Source organism: Schistocerca americana, chromosome 5, assembly GCF_021461395.2.
Source record: "Schistocerca americana isolate TAMUIC-IGC-003095 chromosome 5, iqSchAmer2.1, whole genome shotgun sequence".
Classification (NCBI taxonomy): domain Eukaryota; kingdom Metazoa; phylum Arthropoda; class Insecta; order Orthoptera; family Acrididae; genus Schistocerca; species Schistocerca americana.
In genome coordinates, this window is record NC_060123.1 from 329,224,442 (window position 1) to 329,252,314 (window position 27,873).

At 43.1% G+C, this 27,873-nt stretch overlaps 1 protein-coding gene across 1 annotated transcript in view; it reads left to right on the forward strand.

Annotated features, from left to right (window-relative positions):
• Positions 1 to 27,873, forward strand: part of LOC124616344 (band 4.1-like protein 4) — a 621,141-nt gene that overhangs the window by 468,343 nt on the left and 124,925 nt on the right. Inside the window, exon 6 of the mRNA XM_047144652.1 lies at positions 15,656 to 15,776. Within this exon, the coding sequence (XP_047000608.1) occupies positions 15,656 to 15,776 (121 nt within the window). The remainder of the gene's footprint in view (positions 1 to 15,655; positions 15,777 to 27,873) is intronic.

The window sequence follows — 27,873 nt, forward strand, 5'->3', positions numbered from 1 at the left end:
GACCACAGATGTTAAGTCCCATAGTGCTCAGAGCCATTTTAACCATTTTTGGTCTATAGCGGTGTCACGAATCGTCGCTGAAGAAACACTGGAGTGTCGAACTGATCGTAACGTGCAGCATTTACCTCTTCCAGAATTAACCATGAAACTGATGTCACGCCTATGTTCTTCACGTCAGAGCAAGCATTATGAAAACTGATATTTTTAGGAGCTGTGTCCAGTCAACAAGTGATCATTTTGGTCACCTGCAACAGCTGCTTGATGCAGACGGGAAAACTTAATTAGTTAGTTAGTTTGTTTGTTTGTTAGGTCTTCCATAAATCATATTCTTGAGAAACGTTTGGCTGCGGATCCTGTTAATCGTCAAACATAGAACACATATTTTTCAAGAAATTTAAAAATATTTGTATTACTACATGATGGACATTTACAGATTTTTTTCTGTATAAATGACTATTTTTCTTCAAAAATCATCTATGGTACAGAAGGAGTTGTTAAAGGGGACATCTACATTTGAAAACACTTTTCCTGTCAGGCATTTTATGTCCATGACTAGTTTGTCAAAGACATCTCACCCCTTTCAGAATCAAAGTTAGGTGCATCAAAGGCTAACGCAGATCATTTAATCTTCTTGTGTTGTACTTGAGAATACCTCTGTTACTCTCAAATTGAATTAGGAAGTGAATAAATGTACTGGGAGGCTGTCGGTAACAATCTCAGTTGCTTAAAGAAATGGCTGCACAACGTATGTGTATGAAAGCCATATCAATCATCTTCTTTTTTGCAATGGATACTTTTTGCCTATTAGAAGTTCCCCAGCATAATACCTCGCAAAACAAAAGTGAACGAAAATATTCAGAATATGTTATCTTACTGATTATGTAACCTCAAGTTTGGTAACTGTTCGTAAGGCAAAATAAGTAGCCGAAACCTATGGCTTTAGTAGGTCTACTAAATGATTTTTCCAGCTTAAATTTTCATCAATATGCAACCTAACCCTTGTTTATTGTTTCTTGTTGGTATACTAGGTTAATAGAAGCTAGGATATTTTTGATAATATTTTTCTCAAAGTATATAGCTAGCCCTCTTGTGGAAAATCAGTCACTGGCCTTCACAAAACCATTTACTATTTTGTCCGTTCACGCTCCTTTGCTCCGCTGCATAACAATACTTGTATCATCTTCTAACAGGACTAATTCTGCCTCCTGATTCAAATGAAATGGTAAGTCATTTACATAAAGCATGAACAGTAGTGAGTCAGTGTTCAAACCCCTCAAGACGACCACTGTAATTTCTCCCCATGCAGATGTCGTCGCCTCCCTCTTTGTTTTACTGAAAGGGCCAAGGATAACTTCCTGTATTCTGTTTCTCAAGATAACTAAAGCAGGCACGTATTCCATAACTACTTAGCTTCTATAATAGAATATTATGATTGACACAATTAAATACCTTGAATAAGTCACAAAATATCCCAACTGGTAATATTTTATTAATTAAAAACTTAATTATACACTCACTAAATGTACGAGTATAAATAGCTGTCTCAGAAGAGTATCACTTTTTAAATCCAAACTTTGATTAGCTAAGCACTGCAAAGGTGGGTGAAAGCCCTGTAGAATATTATTTTTCCAAATATTTTAGACAATTATGTAAGGAGTGATAATAGGTGGTAATAATTTCCATCTGTAGAGTCACCTTTCTTTTAGAGAGGTCTAACAATGGCATATTGGCTCTCAAGATGCACTGAAAATTAATGATGTATTACATTACTAGAACAATACGCATTACACGGCCACAACTTTTTAGTGTATTATTGGAGTTATCATCCACTCTATATGAACTTTTAGAGTGCCGATGATCTCCCTTATTTCATATGGAGATAATTTTTCTTTCACTAAATGTCCTCTGTATCGCTTTTCCGGTATACTGGTTCTTTCTCTTCTGAACTGTTTGAACTTTCTGCAGAAATTTTCACTCTTAAAAATATATGTTATACGTGAAGTGTCTTTTACAGTGTTCCAATTCTCCTTAACTGAAGTAATGCTATATTCAGTGGCTTCTTTTCCAAACGCTCTTTTAAGAATATTCCGTATTGATAGATTTTACTGTCTGATCTGTCAAATTCAGAAAGGATGTGCACACTTCTGAATTTTTTTTGCAAGTTTTCTTAGTATCTTACAGTACTGTTGATAATATGAAAGTATTTCTGGATAGTTACTTGTTCTAGCTATTTTGTACATGTCCAGTTTTTGTTGTGATAAGTTTCTGACACCTGTTTTGATCCAAAGTTTCTTTAATGACTTTTCGGTATTGAATTTATTGTCTTTTTACGGAAACTCTTCTCAAAAATGAATCTAAAATTGAAAATACATCACTCAGTTGTAGACTGATGGTGACACCGCCAGGTTTCTTGTGGCAATGGGAGCTGTCTTTCGCTCTGTGGCACTCTAGTCATTATGTCTTCCTTGCTTTACCCATATTATGTAACCTTTTTCGTAACAGCAGAATACTTCCAGTTTTTCTACTACATCTAGATTTGATGTTTAGATAGTTGTAATACTCGTTTTTGCTAGGCGTCACTTATCTCAATTTTTATAGCATGTGTTCCTTCTAATCAGCCTGTCCCTACAGTTTAACATTTGTTTTAAACTCTCATTACTTCCATACAGGAGCGGTATATCACTGACGAAGCTTAACATTGGTACATTCCGTTGCATTTACGTTCTTGTAACAAACCTCTCATCGCCACAAGAAACCAGCAGGTGCCAGCATCAGTCTAGAATGGAGTGAGGTATTTCCATTTCTGCTGCAGCATTTTTCTTCAACACCGTTTATAAATTACAACTCCATTACAACCCATTTACCAAGAGCTTGTCTTTCTTCAGTTTCTGTTTACATCATCACGTTTAGTTTTCGTAGATGTTTTAAAATCACTCTACGGTGTCTGCACTTTGATATCTGTTCTCCTCAGTATCTGACATCACTATGATCAGAGACAGGGACATCATCAGCAGTGCGCCAGGGAGGTGTGATACGAACGCTGTTACTTTCTACATTCATAAATAATCTGGCGGACAGGGTGGACAATACTCTGCGGTTGTTTGCAGATGATACTGAGGTGTACGGGAAATTGTCGAAGATGAGTGATTGTAGGTGCTTACCAGAGAACTTAGATAAAATTTCTAGTTCGTGTGTAGAAAAATGTAAGTTAATGCCGATGATTAGGAAAAACAAATGACAGCACGCAACCAAGTCGTTTAAATATCTGGGCGTAACGTCGCAAAACGATATGAAATGGAACAAACATGTCAGTATTGTGATAGGAAACATTGGTTTATTGTGAGAATTTTGGGAAAGTATGGCTCTTCTGTAAAGGAAACCGCATAGAGGACGGTAGTGCGACCTATTCTTAAATACTGCTCAAATGCTTGGGATCCGTACCAGGTTGGATTGAAGCAAGACATCGAAACAATTCAAAGGCGGGCTGCTAGATTTGTTACCTGTAGGTTTGAACAACATGCAAGTGTCACGGCTATGCTTCGCGAACTCATATGGGAATCCCTGGAGGGAAGGCGACGTTCTTGTCGAGGAACATTATTGAGAAAATTTAGAGAACCGGCATTTGAAGCCGAGGTGCAGAATAATTAAGCTACCGCCAACATACATTTTGCGTGAACACCACGAAGATAAGATACGACAAATTAGTGCTCATACGAAGGCTTATAGACAGTCGTTTTTTCTCTCACTCTGCGAGTGGAAGCGGAAAGGAAATTACTAGTAGTGGTAGACTGTACCCTCCGCCACGCACCATACAGAGTATGTATGTAGCTACAGACGTGCACCCATCATTTTACTCGACTCGATAAAAGTCTGTCCCAGGTCTATGAAGTTTCTCCGAAGGCAAGCTATCTTGTTTATGGTTTCCTTCCCATGTTTGTATTACCCTACGTTCATTTGTTGCCCCGGTCCCTCTGTCGTTTCTGAAGACGAATTCATCGTTCAACAAGATGACAAATCTATTTCTTTGCTGTTCATTGTGCCACTGAAATCCACTGTCTAACGAAAAATGTACATGCCGGTCTAATTTCAAGTAAGAGGACAAACTGAATCTGCGAATTAGTAGTTTCGTGAGCAAAGGTTTTGTACCTAAGAGTAATGTACTGATGAAGCGAAACTGCGTAAATTGCAAAGAACGTGGTTTTGAATTTCTAATACTGAAGTTATTGTGAAATGAACACGGGATCCAAACAGCTGACTGTCGTGCGTTTTGGGACGTACTAAAAAAAAAAAAAAAAGTCGCTGAAGTGCGTGATGAACGACTGTGTGAGTGAGTAAGTGTCGCCGGTAGACCGTCTTTGGGAGCAGACACGCACGCAGTCAGTCAGACAGACAGCACCCACCTTTCTGGGGCGCAGCAGCAAGCTCCCCTTCGACCCGAGTCCCGAGGGAGATTAACAATTCCTGCCATCCGCCCCGGCATTGACTCGCTTACTCGCAAGCAAAAAGAGAAAAACACTGTGCATGCAAAATAGCGGGGATTTGCGTCGTGCGGAAGGCGTTGACAAAACGTCACCTCTCCAACGTCCTCCGGCGTCGGAGCTTTTACGAAAGCTGTCGCTTTTTCTCTTTCCTCTGTCTCTGTGCCTTTCTCTTTTTTGATATTGTGTAACTAAAGTAAAAGTAATATTACCGAAACTGCACAGGAGACAGAAACATGAGGGAACAGGTGTAAAGATACAGGAAGAGTTAAAAGCATTGGTACCTGTGCTGTATAAATGCGTGTGTTGACCCACAATTCGCTTCCCTCTTTTTTCCATCAGTCCTCTGACTGGGTTCATACAACCCGTCACGACTTCCGCTCTTGGGACAACCTCTTCATCTCACACCCAATATCTTCGATTGTTTGTTGAGCATATTCCAATCTCTGTCTTCCTTTACAGTTCTCAGCCTCTACAGCTCCCTCTAGCATCATGGAAACTATTCCTTCAAGGCTTAACACATGTCCTCCTTATCAGTGTTTTCTCCGCATATTTCTTTCCTTGATGACTCTACAGAGAACTACTTCATTTCTTTTGATATCAATCTACCTAGTTTACAACATCGCTCAATAGTAGCACAACTCAAGCGTCTCGATTATCTTCTTTTCCGGTACCACGTGATCAATAATTCACTTCCATACAGCACTGTACTCCAAACGACCATTCTGAAAACTGTCTTCCTCAAATTAAGTTCAATATTTCATAGTAGTTAACTTCTTTTGGCCAGGAGTGCTCTGTTTGTCTGCACTAGTCTACTTTTCCTTCGACCTTCGTTGTTTTTCAACCAAGGTAGCATAAACCCCTTAATTTCATGTAATTCGTGATCCTCAATGTTGATGTTAACTTTATCAAAAATTTCATTTCTGCTATTCCTCATTACTTTCGTATTTCTTCGGTTTACTCTCGTTCCATATTTAGTAATAATTATATGTTAGTAATATCATCAGCAAATCTTATCATTGATATTCTTTCATCCTGACTTTTAATCCCACTTCTGCACCTATCTTTTATTTCAGTCACCGCTTCCTCGATGTACAGGCAGAACAGTCGGGGAGCAAGACGGCAAGCTTGATTTATACACTTCCTAATTCGAACACTTATATCTTAGGAACTAAAATCCCATTAATTCATCTTTCTCTGGAAATATCTACAAAAATTAATTATTCTGGCAAATATGTATCATTGATTTGGCGACATAGCTTCTTCTGAATAGCTCTTTCCAAGGACCGTATTTTTATATATGAATAATAATGAGTCATTATCTGTACTGCTATTGAAAGTAACTGAGTTGCTGTACACTGTAAACGATCAGATGCAAAAATATGAGTGACAGACAGATCTCTTTGGAAAGTCAGTTAAACTTCCGAATTGTATGTAGCTAAATGAGAATATCGTTTACGAAAAAAAATTTGGCGAATACTGCAATATTATTTTTGAGGTAAGGGCTCTTCACGAATCTGTCTCTAGCTGCTTTGGAAACTTCCACTTTTGCTGTGTTTGCAAATTAAAGATTCCAGCTCCCTCTGGTGTTAACATTACACAAAGTCACAATCTGTGCATATGCCACAGTTACACTATCACTCAGTCACTTTTCATGACAATGAGCGCTTCACCACGAGTTGTCTGTATAGCAAACCGAAGCGAAAACTTTTTCCAGTTTTGTGCTAAATGGAGCTTCCCAGCAATCGATAAGCGTTCCATTGTACCAAATACTTGAGAGACAGATCCCAGCCCGTCGTAGAAACGAGATTATTAACAATGGCTGCCGCGCAGGGCAAGCTAGATTAAGTAGTGTGTAAGTCCCTAGGGATCGACGACCTCAGCAGTTTGGTCCCATAGTACCTTACCACAAATTTCCAATATTTCCAATTAACATTGGCTGACAACTGGAACATTTACATACGACATCACACTGAAATCATTTCTCTGAAAAGTAAAATCGTTCCGTACAATAATTCATCAGTCTTCGGAACTGAAGCATTATGAATAATCGGAGTCAGTAAATGTGTGACGAACCTGACCTCTAAACCGGAGCTATTCTTGGGCAGGTAGTTCAGTACTAATATGAAACTTCCTGGCAAATTAAAACTGTGTGTCGGATCGAGACTCTAACCTGTGACCTTTGCCAATTGCGGACAGTTATTCTTCCGACTGAGTTATCCAAGCACTACTGCCCTCACAGATTTACTTCCTCAAATACCTTAGCTACCTCCTAAACTTCACAGAAGTTCTCCTGTATACCATGCAGGCTATTCTTCCTGGAAGAAATGATATTGCGTAAAACGGTTTCGTTACAGCATAGGCGATTGTTTCCAGGATGAATTTTCAGTCTGCAGTGGAGTGCGCACTAGTTTGAAAGTTCCTGGCAGGTTAAAACTATTATAAAGTTTTTAAAATCAGCAGCCAGTCGGCTGCAGAGCGATAATTCATTCTGGACCTCAGTAGTAATTGAGCTAGCAAAGCATGTCTCGCAGAATGGCTAATAAACTCATTTGTCTGCAAGTGCCTTCACTAGTTGTGTATTCTTCACCGTCTAAATAAAATATAGTGTCTGTTCAACAGATAGCCTGTGTAGAAGCCGTTAAAGACAGAGCGCTTCCTGAATCACGCGCTCGGACAGTGATATCATTGTCGCACTCTCTGAATGCTGGTCCGGTGTTTTAACCACTGCACTACACCGGAGTACTAATATAATGTGGGTCTAACACCTTTTGAAGGAAGCATATACCAAAGCTCGGATATTTCTGTTAGTAGAGAGCTTAGAAGGCAAATACTTGGATACATTTTAGCGAACACTTCTGCAGTCCATTAGTGAATATATGTGGTGTTCGCGCGAATCATTAGGGGCTATCCCTTTTGTTATCATCTCGCTGTCAGTGCATTAATTTGTGGGTGAAGGTCAGCTCTTTCAACTGCGAGGAAGCTAAATACGTTATTCGTTTACCTGTGTGACTAGGCTGTTGCGAAACTGCGACTTGAGTATTCCGTTGTTTGTTCTTATTGGCCAATGACAGTTTCTTCGTTAGAGAGAACATGATTTGTTCGCTTATCTGACGACGATTTATTTTTTAGTTTGTGTCAGTTTGTTCTGTAGAAGTCAAAATTAGTTATATCTTCGTTTGTGCTTCCGAAGAGTAAAAATGTATACGGTGAACATACTGCTCGATACGGCTATCTCCCCGCAGGACTTAGAATCCAATTTAAAGGCGAATAGATGAAGGTCAGAGGCCTCGCGTTAAGGCGTATGGAGTGATGATCGACTGTGGACGTAGGTGCGTGATCAGTGATGCCTGATCACCGCGCATCGGCTTAAACAGAAGTGAGAGAGCTGTCTGCGAGCTCTGCGGATGGCTGCAAGTAGCGAAACACCTCGTCCAGGCCCATCCCGTTCCAGCGAACCGATCACGCGGCGGTAACGCATGGAGGGGATGGCCAGAAACCGCAGGCGTGATGTTCGGCTCTGCGGTTTATGAAACTCTGCCGACTCCTCCCTTCAAGAGAGCTGCAGCAGCAGCCGGCTTGTTTGCGGCTGAGTGACGGTGACCACAAAAGCTGCGCTGGTCGCAGGCACACCGCAGGTAATGGGATCACCGACGCAGCGTGCCTTATATCGCGACTTCGACAAGTTGCTTTATCAGATGGAAGCGCTGCCAACACTTCCACGTACCAAGTACTTCCTCGTGAAATGACCACAACGAAAAAATTATGGATAATACGGAGGTTTGCCGTGATCAATCTTCCAATGTGCCGTTTGCAAATCGCAAATGGGGCGGAGTAGGGACGGAGGGAGTGGTAAGAGGTACTCTCCACCACACAGAGTAAGACGGCTTGCGGTGTACAGGTACAAATGTAGATGTAAGTAGCATGTATAAAGTATTACCACAACCTTCCATATCGAGTAAAGTATGGAACTTTTATTTGTTTATGTATTTGGTGGAATTTGAAGTATGGCCTGCTGCCTAGGTACTCTGTGTTCCATCTATTATTATGAATTTTTAACTGATTGCACATGTATTATGCTCCAGAAAATAAGTAACTATTCAGCCATATTCTATTAATGTATCATTAAACAACGTTCGCGTTTGTTATTGAAATATGTTAAAGTATGTTAGTATATTAGAACTAAGTTAGAAATGCTCAGTTATATACGTTTTTGACAGAATATATATATATATATATATATTTATATTCTGTGCTCAGTTATATACGTTTTTGACAGAAAATTTTTTATAGTATTACTGTATGGCATTTCCTTGCTTAGTGGATCCTGCCCGCCTCACACGAGAGGCTTGAAAACCTGTAAACATGTTCGTTATCATAATACTGGAGGTAATTCTATGAACACCATTGCGTTAATTATATTGTGAGCGTTTTGTCTTTCACCTGTTGTTGTGTTAGATGTTGGAAGTGTAGTAGGGCAAGTAGTAGAGCGTTTGTTTAGCTTAGCACGGTAAACGGCCTAATATCCGTACTGGGGTTGGTCTATGTAGCAGACCAACACCTGACCGTGTTATTCTTGGTTGTCCGAGTACAGAACGTGATGCTGAACGCTACAGCTGTGTTCTCTAAGCAGTCTCGGCGCACGATAAGCCGCGATCCAGTAAGGCGTGAGAAGCTTTGCGGCAACTTTCAGGTATTCATCCGCAAAGTGAACTACAGGCATTTTCGACTTCATGGCGCGAGCCATGATGCTCCGAGTATAATGGTGCGCGATGCCGAAAGGAAATTTGAATGCTTGCCACTACAAGGACGGGAAACAGCCAGCCCGGACACTGACTGTCCAGATCTCACTGAAGTAGAGCTACTGTATAAACCTAAAGCGAAACGTGCTTTCTCTAGGTCGTCTCAGGCGCCAGAGGCACTGCCGTACACTCATTTGCCACGAGTAGGCGATTGACAAGCCATCTTGTTAAAGGAACTGTAGCTACTATAGATCAGAAATGCTCGCTTGATACCCGCCAGCGAGTTCTGTGACGTCATCTCCGAACTCGCCGTCTCCGTGAGTCCTAGATTCGACTCTTGAGTCTCTGCCGCTGCGCACTCGTCACCGGACTCTTCTGCGTGGTGTAAGTGGACTCGACTCCCTCAGAAAGGAGAGTGAGGACACAGGTTCAAGAGTATAACCGATAACCGCGGGCACGCGGCATTCCTGCTATATACGCAACCGCCTTGAAAGAAATCAGCGCCATTAAATTGTAAATTACTATCCATTTACTTCACACAGTAATGGTTCAAGTGGCTCTGAGCACTATGGGACGTAACTTCTGAGGTCATCAGTCCCCTAGAACTTAGAACTACTTAAACCTAACTAACCTAAGGACATCACACACATCCATGCCCGAGGCAGGATTCGAACCTGCGACCGTAGCGGTCGCGCGGTTCCAAACTGAAGCGCCTAGAACCGCTCGGCCATTCCGGCCGGCCACACAGTAATAATTTCGACTTTATAGACGTTCTCAAGTGCAAGGTGAAATGTCACAAAATGTCCGACCTGCCTAAATGACAGATGGAATTTATATATCAACATTACTGATCGGTTAGCAGTGAATATTGTTTTATTTATGCATACATTGGTATAGATGAAACTTTTTCGGAGACTGCTGTAAATTGATTTTAATATTTAATATCTGTTCAGAGAACGCCTAACAATTATGTTGACATACACACATTTTCGAAGTGTTACCGAGTCTGTAGCGACAGTTCCAGAAAGTATGACATGAGAGTGAAGTGCAATTCTTGAAATAAATTACGGATACGAGGATAAGCTAAACAGGTGACTGTTAGCCCATAAACGCAAGTTGCCGTGACAAAATGAGTACAAAAATAGCGCAGTTATTGTCGCAGGGATGTAATAGAAAAGTTGGTTTGTGTCCAGTTTTCGTTTGACTCAGCCCATATGTTTTCTCATGGCGAAGGCGGAGTAGACATGAATGCAATCATTTTGTTTTTATTGAACGAAATTTGTATGTTCTTCGTCTGAAGTGTGGACTGCAGCGTGAAACTTAGTCCAGATACCACTCCTCCTCTAATGGAACCACCCGTCGGAGGTTCGAGTCCTCCCTCGGGCATGGGTGTGTGTGTCGTCCTCAGCGTAAGTTAGTTTAAGTTGCATTAAGTAGTGTGTAAGCTTAGGGACCGATGACCTTAGCAGTTTGGCTCCTTAAGACCTTACCATCAATTTCCAATTTTCTAATGGAACACATTTGCAATTGTGTACTTTGTATGAGTTAATTTTCGTCTTACGTGCTCGACAACCTCGCAAAACACAGCTTCGTTAAAGGCCATCTGATTGGGCAGTTGGTAACTTCGACCCTGTAGTCCTATTTTACAGCAGCAAAATCGTGTGTTCATCTTCTGCGCGAACCGTAAGTCACGAGTAACCTTAGAGTGCTGCATGCTTCGGTAAGAGAGCACGAGTCGACGGATACGAAGCGACCGCAACGCCACAATTCTCAGAGTCGTCATTTTCTCGGAACTACAGCGGGAACGAAGGAAGCCCGTAAGCACAGATGGAACAGCGGCGCCTTGATTTCTGAAGTATGCAACCCGTAACTGTTAACTCGTACTCGCTCTGAAACTTCCTGGCAGATTAAAACTGTGTGCCGGACCGAGACTCGAACTCGGGACCTTTGCCTTTCGCGGGCAAGTGCTCTACCAAATGAGCTGTGTGGACGGGGCGTGAGTCGTGCTTGGGTAGCTCATTTGGTACACAGCAGAGTGAAAATCTCATTCTGGAAACATACCCCAGGCTGTGGCTAAGCCATGTCTCCGCAATATCCTTTCTTTCAGGAGTGCTAGTTCTGCAAGGTTCGCAGGAGAGCTTCTGTAAAGTTTGGAAGGTAGGAGGCGAGGTACTGGCAGAAGTAAATCTGTGTGGACGGGGCGTGAGTCGTGCTTGGGTAGCTTATTTGGTAGAGCACTTGCCCGCGAAAGGCAAAGGTCCCGAGTTCGATTCTCGGTCCGGCACACAGTTTTAATCTGCCAGGAAGTTTCATATCAGCGCACACTCCGCTGCAGAGTGAAAATCTCATTCTCGTACTCGCTCTGTTTCTGGTCTGTAATAGCTGCACCGTGTGACAGCTTCGATACGCGAGCTAGCCGTCCCCATTTCCCGCTAGAGAATAGTGAAGCGCACCACCTAGCGTATCTTCCTCGGTGTGCGACGGGCTACCCCCTACAGTGCTGGCTGGAGTATCGACCACAGTTGCAAGATGCCCCAGCCAGCGCCTGTTGCTGGGTCGGCGTAGCTGTCCGATGCATGAGGAGCGGGCCGCGGGGTGGCGGCGATGCCCCTGGACGCAGTAACAATAAAGCAAGCCGCCCGCCGCCTGTCCAGATGCTATCTGCCGCCGCCACGCCCAGCGGCACGCGTCCGCCGTCGCCGTAATTGATACGTCACTGAGATAGCCCGCCGCTTCTCCAGCCCAGCCGCAGCAGCGTTTAATTACGACGTCTCTCTCTCCACCGCGCCGTCTCCCCCTGTAACACTCGCCGTTTAATTCGCTCTCCTCCTCTCTCTCTCTCTCTCTCTCTCTCTCTATTATAGCACGTGCTTTCTTTCTCAGATTCTTTCCTCCCGCTTTCCGCCTCGGACCAGACAATCTCCACAAATCGGAAGACGCGGGGTTCGCACTGACAAAAAGGAAAAGTGTCTCCGCTTCTCCCAACGGAGCAAACATCTTTCCCCGCGAGTGAGAAAAGGACGGCTGGCCTGCGCCACTTCGGAGAAAAAGGAAAAGAGCGGCTGTCGCGAGGAACGAAGCGCTCGAGAGCCCACAAGCAGCACCGCGTGATGTAGTGCAAAGGTCGTAAATACAGGCGCTTCTGTGTGTATGTGTTCGTCCGAGTGCTGATCGTATCGACGCCGTAACTGCGACCCCTATTGCTTGCGTGCTACAAGCGAGTTAATCGAGTAACAGCATCTGTTTTTCTCGTTCTGCGCTTCTCTTCTTCTGTGTGTGTGTGTGTGAGAGAGAGAGAGAGGGGGGGGGACAGAGAGACAGACTTTCAAGTATAAATTCCACTTCTTATGAATACCTAAGCGACCGTTGTGGCCCCGAGTTACACCTCGTGTCACAAGTGTCTCGGCCATATTCGTTCTGCTAGTGCACTTGTTACTTTTAACGCCTACATTTTTATCAGTTTTTCTCTTATTTTTCTAAAAGTTTTGTTAAGAAATGTCTGCTTTCTACTCATGTGATGTGTCGTAATGACTAGTAAGTGGAAGAATAGCACGTTTAGCTGGTAACACTTCTGTTAAAAAATAGCTTTGTAGTGACTTTTAATATTTTGCGAAGAGGTATCACCTCCATTGTTGCTTCGAATGATAACGTCCAGAGCTATGTCATCTGAGAATCGCGAGATCAAGCACAGGGTTGTCTGGAGACGCATGAAAATAAGACAAATACATCTAAGATATTCTCATTGGTGTCACCCAGTATCCATGTTGTATAAAGGTGCAATGCTATATTCCCATTCACAGTTTTGCGAATAGTGCCGTCTGTATAGCTCAGTTTTTTAAAAAAAATAATTGATATGTTTTGCCCACTACCATATTCAGAGCTCACCTAATTTAGGACTTCTGAGACAAAATTCCATGTTAGTTGCAATAAAACCTCTGACGATCTGGAGCTTCTGGGTACGTTAGTTTTTCTGTGAGGCATTGTAGATTTTTGTCCCAAAAATACAGTTTAGTCCCAGTGTCTGGAATATTGCAGGAAGAAAAAAAGGAAGATAAATGTTTCACTGCCGACCGACGATGAGGGCAGTAGATTCGGAGTACAAACCCTGTTTGAGAGAGGATGATAAAGGATTCAGTCGTGCTCTTTTCCAAGGAACCACTTAACTGATTTTCGAAAACCTAAATCTAATCAGCCAGACGGGGATTTAAATCCCGCTCAATTCGGCTCGAGCGTGACAACGAACGGTTGATTTTCTTATCTCTTTCTATCAATCCCAGTTCTGTCACCATCTAAGACCTGTAGTCAAGCCTCAGTCTTTGTTCCTTCTTTTTCCAACATCAGTGTCCAGTAACACCCCACAGCAGATATTTATTTATTTACGCATTTCTTTCACTGGCAATATTAGGCCTTCTGTTCTTGTCCTACATTTATCCAGACATCCTTAGTGACTCAACGTTACAGTCTGGTAGTACTTTACCAATATAATAATAATAATAATAATAATAATAATAATAATAATATATATTGCAAAGACTACGTAGAGTTTAACTATGTCTGTCTTCATCAGTTTACCTTCCAATCAGAAGGCTGTTGCACGCAGCGACTTATATTGACTTGACTTTCATTGATCAAAAATGATAGTGCACTGAGAATGGCTAGTTTCTAGCTGAAATCTAGATGTGCCAATAAAATTGAAGAAAGGACGACTGATAGCTGAAATCTATTATTATTTACAAGTTATATGTCTGTCTTTTCAACATTAAGCTAGTTCTTTATTACGTTCTTGTCGAATGTAACTATTAACATATAACAGAAACTTGTGACGACAGTACAGAAGGAATAAATATGGAGAAAAATTACAGTGGAGAGCGAGATATAATATGGCAAGATTACCAGATGAGATGGAAGGAGGAAAATAAAAACAAAAGGGACGACAAAAGCAAAGATAATTCATAATGTGACAGAGGTTCTGGTTCCCTGTTGGACAATAAGGAAGCTACCCCAATGTCGACAGATAAGCCTTCAATCGCTTGTAAGCATAGTGGTTCAAATGGTTCAAATGGCTCTGAGCACTATGGAACTTAACATCTGTGGTCATCAGTCCTCTAGGACTTAGAACTACTTAAACCTAACTAACCTAAGGACATCACACACATCCATGCCCGAGGCAGGATTCGAACCTGCGACCGTAGCAGTCGCGCGGTTCCGGACTGCGCGCCTAGAACCGCTAGACCACCGCGGCCGGCTAAGCATAGTGGGTTTGGAATAAGACGCAGGTTACTGGGTAATCTGAGTCACAAAAGTATCGCTAAGAAGCAACTATTAGGTTAAGTTCTTGCTTGATGGCCGCTCCTTTATATACACACATCCCACCATCACTACACCTACACACGCTTCATATTCTTTTCCAACGCAATATCAACCGACTTCATCTCCCAGACAATGAAATCCGCTAAAATATTTATCCATCCTACCAGTTATTGCTTTCCCCATGTCGCATTCCACATCAGGGCTTCCCCCGCGCGTCTCTCACTCCACTGTATTTCACCTTCCTCTCCTGCCCACCCATCAAACTCATCCTTCCTTTCCGAGCTTTCTCAATACCCGCCTTACCATCTACCTTCTTTCTACAGATACCACCCAAAAGTTTATAAATTTGCACCCACAAAGACTCCAACATTTAATCTCCCAACAATTCTTCACCCAACTTTTTAGTGAAAATGCAGTGCTTCTTTTTAACGGAAGTCGCCGTTCTTTTTAATGTTTTTTTAAAGTCTATTTTTGTCTTTTCATGTTTACCTGCCAGATTTTTCATTTCCTGTTTAAACTTTAAACGAAGAAAACAACATTGTATATTTGTAAGCATCTCTACCTTATCTTTTAAAACTTTATTTAAATTTTGCATCCATGAATATCATTTTTAATGTTTACATTTATTTTCTGTAAATGTTGTACGCTGAGGAGCGGGATATTATACCACTGGCAGCCCACTTCCCGCCCATGTGGGGCGAGCGGCATGAAATTAAAAAAATGAAAAAAGTTGACATAGTATAGTTAGAATTAAACGTTTGCTGTAAAAATATAACCCAAAAGCCACCTTCTTATCTGTGCATTGTTAGCACTTAGCAGAGACATGATGGAAGCCAGTTGAGGTATGTCGGTCTTCTTCAGTTTATGTAGGAACTCTTTTTTATGTGCGCTGTACTTCTTTCGAGGGAAAATTATGTGGTCAATACCTCCGGCCGAATTGCTGGCGCAGTCGCACTTGGAGGAATCTGACAAGTGAATACTTTGCATTCTGATAAGTTGGGGAACTGCCACGGTTAAATACCACCCTAATAATGGTAAATATTCCCTTTCAATGGCAATTAAAGGAAGCACGTGGCTAAATTCTGTAAGCCGGATTTCAATATCGAGTATTTTTTTCTGTTTCAGCGGAGCTGGGCGACTACGACCCCCGGCGGCACTCTCCCGGCTACGTCTCCGAGTTCCGATTTCTGTCCAACCAGACCGTCGAACTGGAGTCCCGCATCGCCGAGCTGCACAAGGGCCTCGTGTGAGTAGCCTCCGCCGCGGCCCCTGCAGTTGCTTCTCACGCCACCCGCACAGCACGCTCCTCTGACCGCGGGAGGAGAGCCTGTTGCAGTAACGCCACGAAGCAGAACCGCAGCTGTGGTTTCCCTCTCGTAACCCACTGAACAACTTTAATTACTTTTTCCTGAACTGGAACGATGCTAAACCACCATTCATGAAAATACGTGCATTGATTTCCCAGTTCTATCTACGTGATTACACATAGCTCCGTTCGAATCCGACGTCGTTCGCAAAACGCAATTTCGTAGTTTAGTGTCTAAATTTATTGTTGAAATTGAGATTTGACTGTCGATGGTACAATTCGTTGTACAATGATCAACTCAATCCTTCTTACTCATGAACTCTGTGATTTTTTTCACTATTGTCTGAACATGAAAACCCTACCAGCCAGTCGGACCTTTTCAGTCTAATGTGATAATCAACAAGAACTGCTTACAGGCCGACAAAGTAAAGTGTGTGCCTGGGTCGTAAACTGTGGATTTTGAAACAAATTGTATTGGTGCTGACACGACCATTATCATAATTTAGGACAGGGGTGGCCAAGATTTAGACCATAACGAGGCCGGAGTGCCAAAGCGTTTAGCCTCTCTTCACATTTCATCCACCACCAGGCTGCGCTGTCTGAGCGCGAGGAGGGGGAAGAGAGAAAAAGAGCGAACGCGCCGCATCTAAATGGCAGTAAAGCTGTACTGCATATGACTTCGTTTTATATTTCACAATTTTCAACAACGTAGAACACAAACAAAAAAATATTTCAGTATTAATTAATTATTTTTGGCGCGCTGAAGACTAAATATAACCTTTATCTGGTACAAACAGCCGGCATATCGACCGACGCAGACAATTTCACAGAGTTTCGCATTCAAATTGCTACGTAAGGTGAATTACTTAGTTTCATAATCTAAAAAAGATCTTTCACACAGATATGTCGATCGAAATATTGTAGCACTTTTGCGAGCTCATTATGGAGATTTGCAGACTCTACCTGAGGAAAACAATGTAAACGTCCTGGACAGTTTTAATGTAAAAAGATTTGTGATTGAAATTGGAGTTACTTTGCAGGTCAGTCAGTTACATCGGTACATGCACACGGCGCTTTCAACTGAAACGGTAAACTGTCACGCAAACGGCTGTAAAATAGATGTAAGACGGACAGTATCCTCAAAACCTTTATAAAACTATCCTTCGAACTCTTGCAAGACCACAAGAATTCTTCAGACCTCTCGCTTCCTTTAACGCCAGTGAACTTAGGGAACTGGACTGTCTGTGTCAGAATGTGTCCCTTCTACAAAGCGATATTCTTTTTAAATGTTTCCCCCTCATATCATAAATAAGTTGTTTCTCGCCATGCAGTGTCCCACTGTGCGCAGTGTAAAGTGAAGTCCACTTAAAATTCAAAATCTGCAATCTATTCTGGATGTTGTAATTTTCTTCCTGCACTCCTTTGTCCTTCATAAATTCAGCAATAGAGAGTTTTAAATCGAAAAATCGTTCCAGCCATGCCCCTTGACTTAAACAACGTACTTTGCAGTAATATATGAAGACTCCACAATGCTCGTTCATTTCCATTGAAAACTGACAACGGAATAATGGAAGCAACTCCTGGAATTTTACTATTAATGCTACAGTTTCTTCATGTGCTCCATGAATGTGCAGGACAATGAATCCCGTCTGTCAATCGTAATTTTTTGCTCTTTCGTGGTCATCTAAATGCTTAAATTCTCGCTGCATGGCATTGCAGTGTCGTTTCATAGGAAATAAGCGGTACCTATCGCTTATGCGAATTGAGAATTCTCATCACTCTCTTCTGTCATTCTCATTCATTTTAAAGGAGTGTGACGATAGATCGCCAGACTTCCTCTTTTTGCCCAAACAGCCACTGGAACTATGAAAAAACAGCGAAGGGTACAACGGTGACACCACGATTCTGCCGAACTTAGAGAGTTGCGCCAACCGAAAAATGCCGCACTGCAATGCTGAATGAAGAGTCTCGCCGTTGCAGTACTTCCGAGAAGGACCGAGCAAACGCGAGTGACAGGCCGGGCCTTGGCACGCCCGTGGCCCGCGCACGCTGCACCCGTGAAGTCTGGCACGCCTTGGCCAGCCCTGATTGAGAAGAGTACCGACACCCCGCTTCAGCAGCATTTCTCCTTTCCGTGGACACCCATTTGCAGCATAACGCGGCACAGCGATTCTCTCCATTCGCATTTCTCTATGTTGGCACCGAGTTGGTAATACATTTTCTCCAGAAACTATTTTTGCTATACAGTGGTCATATCTTTCTACATACACATTCAGTCGAGAGTACAGCCTCGTAACAACTGTCGTATACATAATTTTATATTTTCTCTGGTAATCCCTCGGTCGCTATATTCAGTTGTGATATTCGTTCGTGCAAGTACCGAGTTTTAACAAAGAACTATTAAATGTCACCCACAAAAGTTACGATGCATTGAACTTCGAATCACCCTTAATGGTATGTAATAGGTGACTGCAGCTACAATCAGTGATCGCGAAAATGCGAAATGAAATTAGTAACATTTTGAAAATGAGTAAATATGACCTTCAGAACCCAGACAAGATATAAAAACAGTGCCTATACCTGTAAACCAAATGTAAAGAACAGCGTCAAAATTGAAAATGGCATAATCTACAGTAGATATTAATTCTACTCGTGTTACAGCCCACCAGCGGTAGTTTGAAAATAAAATAACCGAATTTACAGCTTATATAATCCTCAGATTTAGCAATTTCCATATTTAGCCTATCTGTACACTCTAGTCATGCGCCATATAGTCTTTTCGGGTATAGTAACAACATCGTGTTTCGTACTGTTGACTCCATCGGAATACTGTGCCGCAATAAATAAAATAATTTCAATAATTCTCCAGTTGCTGGCGTAAAGATCACTCTTGATCCTTGCACCTATGAACTGTGTAGGAAGCGGACATACTTCAGCCAGTCGCCAACTTCCAACGCCATTTGCAAATTTTTGCAGAAAAGATTATTGCCCTTACTCTCTGTATGTGTGCTGCTTTTAGCAGTTTTTATCACCTTCCCCATTTTGCAGCATATTAGCTCATTGTAATCAGACAACAGTTATAAGACTCGAATGGCATCAAAAGGAACCAGTGGTTAAGAAGGTGGTGAGACAGGGTTGTATCCTATCCCCGGTGTTATTCAGTCTGTACACTAAGCAAAGAGTATGGGGAGAAAAAAGAAAAATTTGGATTAGGAATGGAAGTGCAGGGTGAAGAAATAAAAAATTTGTCGTTCGCCGATGACATTGTAATTCAGTCAGAGAGAGACAGCAGAGGACCTGGAAGAGCAGTAGCTCCTCAGTTGGCATCACAGGGCTAATGCACACCGGTCCAGCCCTTCCACCAAGGACAAAATTCGTGGCACTACTGGGAACCGTACCCGTACCCTTTGCATGAGGGTCTGTCGTTACGGACACGGACAATGACACTTAGAATCACTCAGTTTAGTGGTACGATACTTAGAACATTGTTACTAGATTAAGTATTTTCTAATTTCTCTCAGTTTTTTGCGATGATGAGATGAGCAATTAATTCTATGGCATCACAATACCTTCTCAGTTTTTTTATACAAATAAGTCATATAGAAACAGAGTTACATTCTTTTTTTATTCTCCTAACAAATTTGAGAGTTGACAAAAGCTTTACATTCACACTCTTTAAGTTTGAAAGTCGACTTCTTAAAAAAAATAGTTACGTTATCCACATATGTTGTAAAATCAGTTTTCTGTCGATATTTTTATAAGTAAATATCAGTCGCTGCATGTATGAGAGTCCATCACCTGAGAGCGGCTTGGCCGATTTGGTTGTTCTTTATTGTCAGGACAAGGTTGGCATGAACGAAAATTTTTGGAAAATCCATCGGAAAAGCTGGAAATTAAAATCACTTGCGAAAGATCATCACTTGAGAAGTTGGCAGACTTTTCTTTTTTGTGATCGTAATTGTGGATGATAACGGTACTTTTAGTATGAAAAAGAAAATTTTAAAAAATGCATCCTGTCTGACAGTTCTGCTGTTACATGTTTTCATAATTGATAATCACTTTGACATTTATATATAATTTATCAATACATGTGTAATATATAAAAGACGAAACATTGTTGCCGAAAATCTCGAAACGTTCTTGACCGATTTACTACAAATTTTTGTTCGACACACTAATGAACGTTCGGACGGACATAGGCTATATATTTTTGTAATATATATAATATACACCACTGGCCATTAAAATTGCTACAGTACGAAGATGACGTGCTACAGACGCGAAATTTAACCGACAGGAACAAGATGCTATGATATGCAAATGATTAGCTTTTCAGAGCAATCACACAAGTTGGCGCCGGTGGCGACACCTACAACGTGCTGACATGAGGAAAGTTTCCAACCGATTTCTCATACACAAACAGCAGTTGATCGGCGCTGCCTGGTGAAACGTTGTTGTGACGCCTCGTGTAAGGAGAAAAAAGCGTACCATCACGTTTCCGACTTTGATAAAGGTCGGATTGTAGCCCATCGCGATTGCGGTTTATCGTATCGCGACATTGCTGTTCACGTTCGTCGACATCCAATGACTGTTAGCAGAATATGGAATCGGTGGGTTCAGGAGGGTAATACGGAACGCCGTGCTGGATCCCAACGGCCTCGTATCACTAGCAGTCAAGATGACAGGCATCTTATCCGCATGGCTGTAGCGGATCGTGCAGCCACGTCTCGATCACTGAGTCAACAGATGGGGACGTATGCAAGACAACAACCATCTGCACGATGAGTTCGACGACGTTTGCAGCAGTATGGACTATCAGCTCGGAGACCATGGCTGCGGTTACCCTTGACGCTGCATCGCAGACAGGAGCGCCTGCGATAGTATACTCAACGACGCACCTGGGTGCACGAATGGCAAAACGTCATTTTTTCGGATGAATCCAGGTTCTGTTTACAGCATCATGATAGTCGCATCCGTGTTTGGCGACATCGCGGTGAACGCGCATTGGAAGCGTGTATTTGTCATCGCCATACTGTCATATCACCCGACGTGATGGTATGGGGTGCCATTGGTTACACGTCTCGATCACCTCTTGTTCGAATTGACGGCACTTTGAGCAGTGGACGTTACATTTCAGATGTGTTACGATCCGTGGTTCTACCCTTCATTCGATCCCTGCGAAACCCTACATTTAAGCAGGATAATGCACGACCGCATGTTGCAGGTCTTGTACGGGCGTTTCTGGATACAGAAAATGTTCGACTGCTGCCCTGCCCAGCACATTCTCCAGATCTCTCACCAACTGAAAACGTCTGGTCAATGATGGCCGAGCAACTGGCTCGTCACAATACGCCAGTCACTACTCTTGATGAACTGTGATATCGTGTTGAAGCTGCATGGGCAGCTGTGCCTGTACACGCCATCCAAGCTCTGTTTGACTCAATGCCCAGGCGTATCAAGACCGTTATTACGGCCAGAGGTGGTTGTTCTGGGTGCTGATTTCTCAGGATCTATGCACCCAAATTGCGTGAAAATGTAAACACATGTCAGTTCTAGTATAATATATTTGTCCAATGAATACCGGTTTATCATCTGCATTTCTTCTTGGTGTAGGAGTTTTAATGGCCAGTAGTGTACATATATATGTAATATATAAAGGGGAAGCGTATTTATCACAAATCCCGAAAAGATCTTGACCGAGTTACTTCAGTTCTTACACAATATTCTACTGAACATTCAGACGGATACAGAATACAGATAGATGTTGAGTCCCATGGTGCTCAGAGCCATTTGAACAGAATACAGAGAGGGGGAGGAGGTTGTCCACAGAGAGATGGTGGCAGGAGAATGACTCTCGCGGTTAAGACTGGTTGATGAATGTGATACTAGTCAAGACCGGTGTGGTGAAGGGGCGGGCAGCGAACAATCACAGCAAGCGCGGCCTTAACGGCGGGTAATCGAACCAGCGGCCGAGCGGCGCAGTAAAACGACGCCGTTATGATCCGCCACCTGCTGGCGGGGAGTGGCCGCAGTTAGGCGATGCAGATATAGCCGTAGCTATGGGCGGCGCGCGCGCGCGGGAGCGAACGAGAGCCGCTTGCTGCGGCGATAACAGTTAACGCGGGTAATGGCTTGTAGCTGTGCGCGTGATGAATGCGCCCACTCTGCGGTCCCTCTCTGCCTACGCCTGTATTGGTAGCCGGCTGGCAGCCGTAGCTCACCGTGCCTCGTACAAGCTGCACTGTCCACTGCTGTACTGCTGCGATTCAAACGTACAACACCCAAAAGTAACCCTCAGATGTCGCGTCGTAACCTCAAACACCTAGTAAATCTAATCTGCCTCTCTAGGCGCAGTCTCGTGACATTTTCCATACCTGCGTAGAGCTGTTAGACCTCACTGCACTAGGAAATCAGAGATGACCTCAGAACGAAATTTATCTCCAACTAAGTTTAATCGTAAACGCTTGCAAAACAATAATACGCAGGATGTACAGAAAACATTGAACGACCGGTAAAAGTCAAACTGATGGGAGATCAGATTAGGTTCCGGAGAAATGTAGGAATTCACAAAGCAATACTGACAATATGGTCTATCTTAGAAGGCAGATTTGAAGCAAGTGATAGATAGACTCAAAAAGCTTTTGACAAAGTTCGTTGCAATATAGTCTTCGAATTTCGGACATTAGCAGACATACAGTAGAAAATGCTTTAAGAAACTGCAGCAATCAGTAACGTATTTTCCGATAAAAATGTTGACTGTAATTTGGATGCTGCGGTAGCCTTTCTGTTACACTTGTTGTTCCTACTTACCGCATTCATACACCTGGCACGCCGCGCGGTTAGGACAGCCATGTCACGGATTGCGCGGCCCCTCCCGCCGGAGGTTCGAGCTCTCCCTCGGGCATGGGTGTGTGTATTAGCCTTAGCATAAGTTATGTTAGTTTAAGTAGTGTGTAAGCCTAGGAGCCGATGACCTCAATAGTTTTGTCCCTTGGAAAATCCCCCCCCCCCACACACACACACACACGGTACTGACACTTGTATGAAGCACAAACACAAGCGCAATGTCCGCCGTGCTAGTCGACAACGTCGCGCATACTGCGCTATACACAACTGCGTCATCTGCACACACCGGCCGGCCAGAGTGGCCGAGCGGTCCTAGGCGCTACAGTCTGGAACCGCGCGACCGCTACGGTCGCAGGTTCGAATCCTGCCTCGGGCATGGATGTGTGTGATGTCCTTAGGTTAGTTAGGTTTAATTAGTTCTACGTTCTAGGCGACTGATGACCTCAGAAGTTAAGTCGCAGGATTCGAACCTGCGACCGTAGCGGTCGCTCGTTCCAGACTGTAGCGCCTTGAACCGCACGGCCATTCCGGCCGGCCCCTCGAAGTCTGACGGTATATTTTTGAACACCCTGTATATAAATGATATAGTGGCTGTTCGCAGATTATGCGGTTGCCTGTAAGAAAGTAGCAACGCGAGAAGACTGCGAATAGCACAAAGACCTGTAGAGAATCGACGTTTAGAAATCGGAAATTTGTGGTAAGTTTCTGTGGGACCAAACTGCTGAGCTCGTCGATCCCTAGGCTTACACACTACTTAATCTAACTAACTTACCCTAAGTACAACACACACACACCTATCCCTGGTGGAGGGGGGGAGGGGGGGAGACTTGAACCTCCGACGGGGGAAGCCGCGCGAACCGTACAAGGCGCCTCAGACCGCACGGCTACACCACGCGGCGATCGATGATTAGTGCAGGGACTGGCAGTTGACCATGAACGCAGATAACTCTAACGCACTGCGAGTAAACACGCGAAGACATCCAATGCTGCACAGCTACACAATCATGACCAACTGCTGGAAAAAGTATCTACCATAAAATATCTAGGCGTAACCATCAGCATCGACATTAAGTGGAAAGATCACATTAAACAAAATGTATGAAAATCAGATGCTAGGATGACATTCTTCAAAAGAATGTTAAGTAAATACAATTCATCCACGAAAGAAGTTGCTCATAAAACACTTGTTCGACCTATTCTTGAATACTGCTCATCAGTATGCGACCCTCAGCAAGTGGGATTGATACAAGAGATAGAAAAGATCTAACGATGAGGGACGTGTTTCGCCACGAGATAGTTTAGTCCGAGCGACAGTATTACAGAGATACTCAACATTTCTAGTGGAAGACGCTACAAGAGCAGTGTTTAGAATCACGGGGAGGTTTACTGTTGAAATTCTGGGAAAGTACATTCCAAGAAGAGTCGGATAACGTATTAGTTTCTCTCATTTATATCTTGCGAAATGATCATGGCTAGAAAATCCCAGAAATGCATCCAGGGACCCGGATCAGCTGTAGGTTGCCTATCGAAGGGCTTCCAGGGGCAACAAAAATTTGATTTTCAGTATTACATAAAAATAATGACAGAATTTAAATATTTAAACTAGTAACAAACGCTATTCATTAAGAAATATATTCTTACATGAAAGGTTGTACGAGGAAGACAACTTTTGCAGTTATGAACTGTGTATGTGTGTTAAGGCAGCGTAATTCACCGTGAGCAAATACCCAGAATATATGCATCCAGTATTTGAGAATGAGAACACACAGTGACTTGCAACAAACATTAAACGTAATTTCAAACCTTTACGGTTTCTCAGGAACGATCATTTGAAAAGTCTAGTGAATATGTTATCTAAGATTCATACCGAAAAAACTTTGAGCACTGGTTCATCTTCGTTATTGTGGAATAAATCACTTCTACTGAAAGCTCTCTGCTTTCCATATTTTCAGAGTAGTATGGAGCAGCCCCTGACGCCACCCACAAAATTACGAAAGGAACGAAGCTCAAGACTTACTACATTTTCGCTATTCAGGCACTAAAACAGTCGTATCAGGCATGACGTTTTATTTCTTCAATACTGCTTTTTGTGTTCCCAACACATCCTGCAGAGTCCACATGCAAGGTATCCTAGGAGAAGTGGTCAGTACTCAGGGATTCAACAGGAAAGATATCTTCAGAGATATGAGCATTTGCCCATCTTCGCTTCTTTGAAACACACCTTTTCTACTGTAAAAATTGTTCATAGCTCTTAAAGTGTGGATTTTAGAACCAATATTTACAAAAGGAGTTTTTGTTGTTGTGTTCCATACTCGTACTTCTCCGAAAATACGAAAAGCAAAGAGCTTTCATTAGAAGGGATTTATTTCACAGTATGGAAGATGAACCATTGCTCAGAACTCTTACGGTATGAATCATAAATCCCATGTTCACTAGACTTTTTTTTGCTTCAAATGATCGTTCCTGACATATCTGTGAATACTGCCCATTCCTCCGGGGACACCCCGTACAGCACGGAATGTATCTGCTAAATTATATTGTAAGTAGGCTGTTTAGGTTTTTATGTTGGTAACGCAACGTAGCGCTCTGTATGAAAGTCACTGGCTGTGCCGTGTGCAGTCCGTGGCTGGTTGGCATTGTTGGAATATTCGCTATTGAAGTGTTGGGCAGTTGGATGTGAACAGCGCGTAGCGTTGCGCAGTTGAAGGTGAGCCGCCAGCAGTGGTGGATGTGGGGAGAGAGATGGCGGAGTTTTGAGAGCGGATGATCTGGACGTGTGCCCGTCAGAGACAGTAAATTTGTAAGACTGGATGTCATGAACTAATATATATATATAGATTTTTGTGAGGGAAGTGATTCATGAAAGCTATAGGTTATTGTTAGTGAGGGCCATTCTTTTGTAGGGATTATTGAAAGTCATATTGTGTTGCGCTAAAAATATTGTGTGTCAGTTTAGTGTTGATCAGGATAAGTAAAGAGCGAAATGTCTGAGTACATTCCGTTCTGCTCAGCTGTTTGAAAATCAAATAACGTAAGGGATATCCAAGCACGGTAATTCATAAATTTTTCTGAGGGGATGTTTCAATATCATTGTCGACACATGCTTTCTGAGATATGACGTCGTAAACAATGAGATGCGCAAAAAACCTGCGTTTGCTTAAAACGGAGTGCAAGTTACCGATAACATACTCATTCAGTATTCTATAACGAGAGTACATAGCTACTTCCAAAGAACTTTAAACATAATTTCAAATATTTTTCTCGCTTAGATGTTTAATGTCAAATATTTAACACATTAACTGATTTGTTGTGCTGGCGTAAGCTGTCGCCAGTACACCGATCGGCAAAGATGTAGCGTGAAGGTCGATAGTAGGCGCTGGATCAAGCGCGCCTATCGCGAGAGAGGCCAGAGACACACCGACAAGAAACAAGCCGCCAACGCCTTCTCGACAGCGTGTACTTAGGCCGCCGCCTCTGACCGGAGGGCCTCACTGACTCGCTCATCGAGTTTGGCGCGTGTCATTATCTCTCAGAGCGGGCTCAGTTCACGTCACAGGCTACGACAGTACATAGCGACCAGGTTAGTGATTACAGCGAGACTAAAGTTTGTAATACCAAGATTACCGATATTGTCTGCAAAAGGACTATTAAGGAAGAGCTTGTACCACAACATATGGACTCTATTCCAGTTAAGTAGATGTTTCCACTTCAAGTAAATAAAGAACGGTATTAATCGGCGTGTGCCTTTGTGTTACAGAAAGAGAATACTGGCCAGCAATAACAACATCCTCTCCCTTGCTTCCTTGCGGTACAAGACTCTACATTTGTAAAGTAATCGCAGGCCACTGTGACCGAGCGGTTCTAGGCGCTTCAGTGTGGAACCGCGCTGCTGCTAAGGTAGCAGGTTCGAATCCTGCCTCGGGCATGGATGTGTGTAATGTCCTTAGGTTAGTTTAAGTGGCTCTAAGTCTAGGGGACTGATGACCTCAGCTGTTAAGTCCCATAGTGCTCAGAGTCCTTTGAACCATTTTTTGCAAAGTTATCAGGAATTTTAAGTTGTTTTATACATGGGAGTTCGATACTTTAAAGAATCTCGCGTTTACTGGTTAGAGTTAATACATAGGTTTACCGAGACTTATTCTTCCCAAGCAACATTCGTGAATGGAACAGGAAAGAGGGTGTCTCGACGGTTGGTAAGAATGAAGAAACACTTGCCGTTTACTGCTCAGCCCGTAGCCGTTTCACCGCGTCCTCGCCCCTTCGGTGGAGGCGGCGCGTGGGCGCGACCTGACCTCCGGAAGAGAGAGATCGATGCGGCGCGGCCGGGCCACGCCGGAACACCTGTTGGCGCTGTTTGCCGAGCCCAGCAACACGTGGCCAGCCCGGCCGCGCTCTGCCGACACGCGCTGCCCGCTGCCTGCTGCTCGCTGCCGACACGCAGCACGTCCGCACAGTGGCGCTACCCGTGCCTCGTCCCTCCTACGTGTAGGCCCGTAGAGGATGTCACGTGTTCCACAGTTGTTGGTTTACCAGTGACGTAGTTATTCACAGAAGAGCGTTGTTCTGTACTCATGACAGTCTGGAAATTTCTCTCGCGTCATCCAATGCCGCATAGCTCTATTTAAGAAACACGCCTCTTCAAAGATGTCTGCTTCATTCTGTTCATCATACGCAGTTAAGATAGTAAGGTCTCTCTCTCTCTCTCTCTCTCTCTCTCTCTCTCTCTCTCTTTCTTTCTTTCTTTCTTTCTTTCTTTCTCTGTCTGTCTCACACGCGTACATACACAAGGGATGGCGCGCGCATGTCTCATGATCTCTTTCTCAGCCGGCCGGTGTGGCCGTGCGGTTCTAGGCGCTACAGTCTGGAACCGTGTGACCGCTACGGTGGCAGGTTCGAATCCTGCCTCGGGCATGGATGTGTGTGATGTCCTTAGGTTGGTTAGGTTTAAGTAGTTCTAGGTCCTAGGGGACTAATGACCACAGATGTTAAGTACCATAGTGTTCAGAGCCATTTGAACCATTTGATCTCTTTCTCACAGGTTGTTCAGGGATATTTTCTGAGTATTTTGTTTAAGGGATGCGTATTGTCCGGTGGTTCGTAACAGCCTAATGATGTAACTGTGATTTAATCGGTTTATTATCCCAGTTACCTTTGTTTGTGTGGAAACACCTTTACAGCAAGTGAAAATAAC